Consider the following 8,937-nt stretch of genomic DNA (forward strand, 5'->3'; position numbering starts at 1 on the left):
CTGGTTTAATCGTGCTGTGCAGCCTGCATGGTTTTTCCACCTGATTTCAGATATAACAAAATTAAATCCATGTGGTTCCTTCCAGTGAAATATAAAGGGTCATTGTACATAAGGGTTTTTCTACTCCCCAGCAGCAGAGCCTTCTGTCCGAAGAGATTTAGCAAAACAAGTTGTTTGTACAGTTACTGAGATCAAGGGAAAAAACGGGGACATACAAGGGAAATATCCTGGTCTGGGAGAATGAAAAAGGTGCTTGGTCTGTAATCCCACTTAGTTGGGGTATGTGGGCAGAAATTGCGGGGGGAACATGGCGTTTTCTGATCCCTTTGGGGAGAGAAGTCTCACTTACTTACTTATTTTTCAAAGTTGGAGACAAGCAGCCCATGATACTGAAATGGCGGATTCTTTCTGCCACCAATGACTTGGATCGGGTTTCAGCCGTGGCTCTGCCGAAGCTGCCGATCTCCCTGACCAATACTGACCTGAAGGTGGCCAACGACACCAAGTTCTTCCCTGGACTGGGTAAGGAGTCTCTGTTGTCTTTCTCCTAAATATGTAGCTTCTGCCTGAAACTTCACCTCCTTCATCTTCTGAACGTGAGAATGTGGAGTGAACCCTATGAAATGCTGATAGGAAAACTTTGAAAGACGTGGTGTCTTCCAGGCCGTCCCATTTGATTTCCATGGGAAGAGGCTGTGAAACGCTGGCGTGGCCTCAAGATACGAATGTGCCTGTGAGCCCACGGGCTTTTGGGTGCCATCATGTTGCCGCGTGGGCTTTCAGTGGCGGCTGCTTCTCTGGGTGAGGTCTGGGTCATACCCAGAGGAGTCGCTTGCTCAGCCCCGTGTGTGTTTTCTCCCCAGGTCTGGCTTTGGCTTTTCACGATGGCAGCGTCCACATTGTTCATCGCCTGTCCTTGCAAATGATGGCTGTCTTCTACGGCTCTTCCTCTCAGCGCTCAGTGGATGAGCAGACTATCAAACGGCAGCGAACTGCTGGGCCGCTGGTTCACTTCAAAGCCATGCAGCTCTCCTGGACATCTCTGGCCTTGGCTGGCATTGACAGCCATGGGAAGGTAGTGTGCTCTGTTAGGGGGTGGGGGGGATTAGTTCTGCTCATCCGGGCGCTCACTTTATCTCTCTAACTGATGATGGATCATTCAGAAAAGTTCTGGGAATGTTGCTTCCAGTTGTATGATCCATCCATGTTAAAATTCCAGCTGTATGATCCATCCATGTTAAACTTCTAGCTGTATGATCCATGTTAAACAGGAAGGGATGTGTCCCATTACTGCAGGAATTGCATGTTCAGGCCAGGGATCAGCTGCAGTTCTCCATGTGTTGTGTGGTAGCTTTCTGGAATGTCTTCAATCCAGTTCTTGATACAGATTTTCCGTTGCCTCCTCCCTCCAGCTGAGCATGCTTCGTATCTCCCCCTCCATGGGCCACGTGCTGGACATGAACATGTCCCTCCGTCACTTGCTGTTCCTGTTGGAGTACTGCATGGTGACTGGCTACGACTGGTGGGACATCCTGCTCCACGTCCAACCCAACATGGTCCAGAACCTGGTGGAGAAGCTGCACGAAGAGTACATGCGCCAGAATGCGGCCCTGCAGCAGGTCAGCGGGAGGGGAAGCTCCCTGGCTCCCTGCAGAGGGTGGGCACGTGGAGGGGAGGAGGGAGCAGTGTTTGCCAGTGCTCAGAAGACAGACGGCTCTGACTGCCTGGCTCAGCTGGCTCCGAGTACTCTACTCGAGCAGTGTTGGAGGTGTGAAGAGCCTCCGTTTAAGCCTTGTTCATTTTCACTAACATTAATGGGTCTGCTGGAAACTTCTGGTGAGATTGTAAAGTCTATTTTTGACGGAGATTCTGGGAACAGTAGGACTGTTTGTACATGCACGGAACAGCATTCGCTATTCATGTCATTCTTGTAGCAGAAGCGGAGAGCAGAGAATAAAGCAGCTTGCTTTAATGAGTTTATTCTAATTCTGCCTTTACTTCTGTATTATTCCCGGTGTCTCTCTGTCAATCAGGTCCTCTCCACGCGCATTGTTGCCATGAAGGCATCTCTCTGCAAGCTCTCCTCCAGCACGATAGCCCGTGTGTGTGACTACCACGCAAAGCTGTTCCTGATCGCCATTAGCTGCACCTTGAAATCACTGCTACGCCCGCACTTCCTGAACACCCCGGACAAGAGTCCCGGGGACCGACTCACCGAGATCTGCTCCAAGATCACAGACATAGGTAGTGATTGCTCATAACAGCAGGCACTGCGTTCTCTGAGCATTTTGTACCAGATCGTTCCCCTTTCAGGTTTGATAGAGAGTGTCGCAGTCTCACAGTAACTCCCTGGGTTTGAGGAAGAGGAGGGTGTCCTCTCCTGGCTCCGCAGGGACAGGGGGTGAAGTTTGGCCCTGTCTTCTCCCTGAGCCAGGAGGTGTCTTGCTCCCGTTTCAGACATTGACAAGGTGATGATCAACTTGAAGACGGAAGAATTTGTCCTGGAGATGACCACGTTGCAGTCCCTGCAGCAGCTCATCCAGTGGGTGGGAGACTTTGTGCTCTATCTGCTGGCCAGCCTTCCTAACCAGGTGAGAGCCTGGCGTCCCGAGGACAGACCCAGAGGAGCAAAGAAACCCATGCGTGGTGTTCAGGTAGCTTTAGCTGAGTCACACACAACCCTGGTGTTGCTATCAAAACACCTGGGAGAAGAGTGTAAGATTAAACAGCAGAAATACAAACCGGCCCTTTCTGTGCCCATCTGGGCACCGGCGCTGCAGGAGCCGGCAGCCGCGTTCAGAGAAGCGGGCTCAGTAGCTGCCTGACCCGTTTAAACCTTTTATCAACCTCTGTCCATCTCTGACCTCCTCTGGCAGCGAGCCCCAGAGGCTGTGTATGGCTTCCCCGGACAAGAGTCCCGGGGACCGACTCACCGAGATCTGCTCCAAGATCACAGACATAGGTAGTGATTGCTCATAACAGCAGGCACTGCGTTCTCTGAGCATTTTGTACCAGATCGTTCCCCTTTCAGGTTTGATAGAGAGTGTCGCGGTCTCGCAGTAACTCCCTGGGTTTGAGGAAGAGGAGGGTGTCCTCTCCTGGCTCCGCAGGGACAGGGGGTGAAGTTTGGCCCTGTCTTCTCCCTGAGCCAGGAGGTGTCTTGCTCCCGTTTCAGACATTGACAAGGTGATGATCAACTTGAAGACGGAAGAATTTGTCCTGGAGATGACCACGTTGCAGTCCCTGCAGCAGCTCATCCAGTGGGTGGGAGACTTTGTGCTCTATCTGCTGGCCAGCCTTCCTAACCAGGTGAGAGCCTGGCGTCCCGAGGACAGACCCAGAGGAGCAAAGAAACCCATGCGTGGTGTTCAGGTAGCTTTAGCTGAGTCACACACAACCCTGGTGTTGCTATCAAAACACCTGGGAGAAGAGTGTAAGATTAAACAGCAGAAATACAAACCGGCCCTTTCTGTGCCCATCTGGGCACCGGCGCTGCAGGAGCCGGCAGCCGCGTTCAGAGAAGCGGGCTCAGTAGCTGCCTGACCCGTTTAAACCTTTTATCAACCTTTGTCCATCTCTGACCTCCTCTGGCAGCGAGCCCCAGAGGCTGTGTATGGCTTGAAACTGGATTTGTCTGAAAACGGAGCGGTGGTTCTGGCAGGCTGCGTGTAAGTCCCTATCTCCGCCTTTTTTTCCCTCTGCAGGGCTCTCCTGTGCGGCCCGGACACAGCTTTCTGCGAGACGGCGCGTCCCTGGGCATGTTCAGGGAGCTGATGGTGGTGATCCGTATTTGGGGACTGCTGAAGCCAAGCTGCCTTCCCGTCTACACAGCAACCTCCGACACCCAGGACAGCATGTCCCTCCTCTTCAGGCTCCTAACTAAGCTCTGGCTGTGCTGTAAGCATTCGGCAGTTTCCCTAAACAAAAGAATCCTTCCTTAATGTGGATTGTGCGTGAAAGGAATAATTGCGGGGAGTAATTTCTGAGTGGGTCTGTAGTGTTTAGGAAGGGCAGGCGCAGCTGCCGAGGTTATTGTTTGCTGTGCTGTGTTGGCGGGTGGAGGAGGAAACTGCACGCAGTTCTCTTGATCTTTAAATGAGAAATTAAAGATCATGCTGGCTCGCTCTCACCGCTTCATTTTCCATGCAGGTCGTGAGGAAAATCACATAACGGAGCCAGACGATACCCTGATAGACGAGTGTTGCCTCCTGCCCAGCCAGTTGCTCATTCCCAATATTGACTGGTTGCCCATCAACGATGGCATTATCAGCAAGCTGCAGAACAAGCAGCTTGTCCGGCTGCAGTTTGGGAAAGCTCCTGGGCTCGTTGGTCACACCGTCTCTTCCCAGTTTGATGCCTTTGTCAGGTACAGAGACCCAAAAGGAATAGGAGGTGTGGTGGGAAGAGGGGGTCGGGCGGATTTGGGGTCTCTTCCCAGCTCTGAGACATCAGTGGGCTTGGGACGCCTCTGGCTTTTGGCTCATCCACTTGCTGCTGTGACCCAAGAGCAGTTCATCCTCTCTGCTTGAATTTGTGTCTTAATTTGCAATGGGCTGGGGGTTTAAAGTATCGAGAAGAGATGGCAAATGGGGCCGGGGTGGGAAATGCCAGTTTGTGATTGGGTTCTGTCAGCATGGCCTTGAGTCCGTGGCACTCGGTAGCCTGGGCAGTCAAAGCCTGTGTCGTGTTGGCCACTGGAATGCTGCTCGCTGTCCTGCACACAGCTTTTAGAAAGTGAAACTCTAAGGAAGTTCCCGTTCTCCTTCCTACCCAGGGCGCCTGGACAGCCCAAAATTGATCACCTGAGGCGGCTTCATTTAGGAGCGTACCCCACGGAGGAATGCAAGTCCTGTACCAGGTGAGCGACGCAGGCGTAATCCCTTCAGTGCAGAGGAGGCCTCGGCAGACGCTGGGACTGTTTTTGTTGTTCCAAGGCGCTCTCAGTCTCTGTCTACCACCCTAGCTGCTATCCCAGTGTCATTTTACGTTAATTGTGTCTGCAGGAGGAAATGCTGCTTCTATAGTGAGGCTTTGGTGCATGGCACTGTCCCTTGCGTGGGAAGAAAGCAGCTGTGGTTGTGTTTAAGGCATCCCAAACCTGGAAGACTGAGATCCTTAAAGTGCTCCTTGAAGAGCAGCACCGTTGACTCGAGGGCTGCTGCCGTGTCATTGCAGCGTGGCTGCTGGGTTAAAAATCTTATTGCTGTGCCTGCTGCAAAGTAACCCCCGCTCTGTGAGAATTAACTGCGCCCGTCCTTGCCAGTGACTGAGCTACGTTTCGTCTGAGGGCTGAATTATGTGTCACAGAATAAATAAGATCTTGCTTTACCAGGGAGACCTGGGGGAGGTCAGGCTGCCTGGGCAAACAGAGACCGGAACTTGGCCTGCAGGCATCGTTACTGGTGGTGACAGATCCCCAGCTTGTTTTGCAGGTCCGGTCTCTACATAAACCCACCGGTGTTCTTGGAGGGGAGCTGCTGAGAGGAAACGGTCACAGCACCCACGGTTCCATTTCTGGGTCACCTTTCAAACTGGGTTTGCATTTTAAGGCTCTTTGTGCCGTCCTCTTCACCCACCCTCACAAAAGAGCCTGGGTTTCCAAATCACGGTGCAGGGAGCAAACCCCCATCCAGCCCTGTGATTGAGCAAGCTGTAATTACTGGGTTTAATAGAAGGTCCCCGTAGCAGATCATTTTTAGGAGATGGCTGCTGGTTTATGCATAAATCTCAGCTGGGGGCTGTTGTCTTGCAGGCAGCCTCCTCCTCCAAGATAACCTCCCTTCGTTTAAGGTAATTGCTTGCGTGGTTTCAGCCGGTTTTCAGTGCTCGCAAACACCACCTGCCAGCGACAGAAGCTGGTCTCCTCCTCAGAGCCCTTGCTCCCTGCCGGACCCGTACAGATGCCCCAGCAGCACTGGCTTTGTGTCCCCTCCGGGCCTGGCGGCACCTCTCCCTTTCCTTCCAGGTGCGGCTGCGTTACGATGCTGAAATCGCCCAACAAAGTCACTGCGGTGAAGCAGTGGGAGCAGCGCTGGATCAAAAACTGCCTGTGTGGGGGGCTGTGGAGGAGGATGCCCCTCAGCTACTCCTGAGCGCGCCTTCTGCAGAAGAGCTGCCTGGAGCGTCCTTCCCTGGAGGTGTCGGGGACAGAGCAGCTCTTTTGCGCTCTCAGGAAGCGTCATCCTGATGCTGCCTGGGGGACGGTGCTGGCCAGCAGCACTGCTGCTTTTCTTGCGTCGATCTTTCTGCCGTAGAAGAGGGGCGGGAGCTCTTCCTCCTTCCCAGGGAAGAGCCAGAGGTTTCCCTATCAGCATCGGCCGGGGCCAAGGGCCTGGGAGGGGAGAGCCCTGTGGCGTTTGTGCCTCTGGGCTGAGCAGGCAGTGGCTGGGCCCCGGCGCGAGCCCTTGCATGGGCAGAGAGCGGTGATGGGCGGTGGCTGGGGGTGAGCAAAGTCCCCAGCGAAAGGGGAGCAAATACCCGGTGCCTTACGCCCACCCTTTGTGACAGGCTGCTCGGGAGGCGCAGCGGGGGCTGGCTGCTCCGCTTCCCTGTGCTTCTCCTCCCTTTGAGTGCACTTGCACCATCCTACCTGCCTGTGTTTTAACCGAGAGGTTTCTTCCCCCTCTGGAGGGGCAGGAGCAGGAGTGTTGCTGCCTGGAGCAGCGCCCCCCACCCCGGCTCTCGCTGAACCAGCAGCCTTTCTGTAAATAAAAGTTCCCTTGATTTTGTACGGAGTGCTTGGTTCGTTTTCAGAGCTTCAGCCGTCTCCTGTGGGGCTTTGGTTGCACAGCAGGGGCCGGGGGTGGTGGGGACATGAACACAAGAGGCAGGAGAGCCCTGCTGTAACCGCGTCTGTGCGGGAAGGAGCTGCCGTCATTTGCGAAGCTGGGAGGGGAAATGAACGTTTTCAGGCTTTTGTCAGGTTATGGACACGGGAGGAGAAACCATCGAGTCGTTGGGATTGGAGGTGGGTGGCCCGGGCCAGGGGAGGGTGCTTGCCCCCAGGGCCCGCAGTTCGTAGCGTGGGCTCCAGACCTGCCCCGTGCTTCCGCCGAGGCCGAGCCAGGCTGAGGGCGCTCGGCACCTTCAGAGAACCAGACCTAAACATCTGTGTGCGCTTTGGCAAAGCGCAGTGGAGATGCCTGGAGCTGGTCTGTGGCTTGGCCAAACCCCTGCCCAGCCCGGCAGCTTCTGGGTGTCCCCGAGACCTGTTCTGGGAGACAACAAACCCGCTTCGACGCATTCCTTTCCCTCTGGAACTGCTTTTTCGTATTGGGGAAAAACTGAGCTGATGGCGAAGAGCTGGTCTCTCAGCTCCACTTAATCCGCTGCTGTATGGAGCTGGTCTCTGCCTCGCGTTCTGCTGGTAATTAAGGAAAATCAAATGGCTAATTGGGAAACTACACTGTCTTGTTGAGGCTGTAAGTAAAACCATAACCAACCCGGGCCCTCGCTAACCTTTCTCTCTGAGAACGCAGTTGGGGTTAACGTTCGATGGCTGCTGCTCAGGCTGGGAGGTGGGAGCCAGGGGCCGCTCGGCCGGAGGATGCCTGCTCGCTTCCCGCTTTGCCTCCCGCCCGCCACGGAGCCCCGCGGCTGGGGGCAGCTCCCCACGGCGCTGGCTGAGCGCAGCGAGGGACGGAAGGTGGGGATTAAAGTCCAGAACCGCTCCCTCCTCCTCTGTCCCCAGTACGAGGGATGTGCCTCACCCCGCACTGGACCATCCTCCTGCCCTGGCTCCATCGCTCCTTGTCCGGCTCTGCCCTGTTCCCAGTTTGGGGATGCTGGAAGGGTCTCTCAATTCCCCGCCGCGATGCTGCTGCCCTGCTCTGATCCTTCGTGCCTTCGCCCTGGCCCTGCTCCCTCTGCGGAGGGCGAGGGGCTCCCCTGCGCCGAGGTCCCGCACTGGGGACACGGGACAAAGACCGGCGGCTCAGCCTCACCCCTGCCCCTCTTGAAGAGAAGCCCAGGCCAGGAGCTGAGCGCGAGCGTCTCCCGGTCCAGCCCCCCTTGCCTTTCCACGGGGCTCTGGGACAGGGATCAAGGGTCCCAGCACGGATCCTGCCCAGCCCCGTTGCCCTGCAGTGGGAGCCGGTGCCGCCCTCCATCTTATCAGCCACTTGCAGGCGCTGCTTTAACAAATAACGGCACGAGGACCCTGCCAGGGGTCCCAGCTTCGGACCCCACCGCCCCGTGGCCCTGCACCAACGTGGCTCCCCTGCTGCCCCCCAAGGCCCCCCCAGGGCGATGGGCTGGGGGTGCTCAGCTGCGGGGTGCGGAGATGGGAGGGGGCCAGGAGGGGTGCTGGGGTGTCGGCAGAGGAGAGCGCCCTCTGGGACAGAGCTGGGGTCGAGTGCTCACAGCAGGGAGTTTGGGGGGGTCTCAGCATGTGGCAAAGGAGGGGACAGGGCTCCCTCCAAACTCACGGGTGATGGGGAGCGGTGGTGGGTGGGGGGTGTCCTGACCATGCTCTCCCCCCAGACTCAGCTTCCGCATCTCCCCACCTCGCGTCCAGCTCCTCCCAGTGCTGCCCGTCCCCCCTGGGCAGGGGGCTCCCATGCAGACCCTGGCAGCTCTGCAGGAATCGTCATTGCTTTATTGCAGCGGGTCGCGGTCAGCATTGCGGGCATGTTCAGCAAAGCCTGCGGCTTGCACCAGCGTGGGGGGCTGTGACCACCCCCCGCCCTTCCCCAGCTGGGCCCTGTGCTTTGCAGGCCAGGGGCCCCCTTCCCCCCGGATTCTTGCCCGTCAGCCCCCCTCCTGGTGCGGGGGATGCTCTGGGAGCAGGTCGGGGCAGCAGCGGGAGCCCCCCGTGCTCGGCGGTGCGGCTTTCCCCAGCGGCAGCGTGGGTGCTCTGGCCGTGCCGGCAGCAGCAAGCCGTGGCGTGGAGCGGGGGCCCTGGGGACGGGTCCGGTCCTGGCTCCCTCCCCCACCACC

At 56.7% G+C, this 8,937-nt stretch overlaps 1 protein-coding gene across 5 annotated transcripts in view; it reads left to right on the forward strand.

Moving 5' to 3' along the window:
* Positions 1 to 6,679, forward strand: part of MED16 (mediator complex subunit 16) — a 10,505-nt gene extending 3,826 nt beyond the window's left edge. For 2 of the 5 annotated variants that reach the window (XM_035899541.1, XM_035899558.1), the window contains 9 exons: positions 367 to 522; positions 864 to 1,075; positions 1,413 to 1,619; positions 2,034 to 2,244; positions 2,458 to 2,591; positions 3,705 to 3,897; positions 4,150 to 4,366; positions 4,775 to 4,858; positions 5,004 to 5,958. In XM_035899541.1, coding sequence (XP_035755434.1) covers positions 367 to 522; positions 864 to 1,075; positions 1,413 to 1,619; positions 2,034 to 2,244; positions 2,458 to 2,591; positions 3,705 to 3,897; positions 4,150 to 4,366; positions 4,775 to 4,858; positions 5,004 to 5,223 — 1,634 coding nt within the window. In that variant the 3' untranslated portion in view covers positions 5,224 to 5,958. The other 3 variants (XM_035899554.1, XM_035899548.1, XM_009643938.2) reach the window with 3 other exon arrangements.
* Positions 6,680 to 8,937: the final 2,258 nt, after the last annotated feature.

This window comes from Egretta garzetta, unplaced genomic scaffold, assembly GCF_000687185.1.
Source record: "Egretta garzetta isolate BGI_Z169 unplaced genomic scaffold, ASM68718v1 scaffold261, whole genome shotgun sequence".
Lineage (NCBI taxonomy): Eukaryota > Metazoa > Chordata > Aves > Pelecaniformes > Ardeidae > Egretta > Egretta garzetta.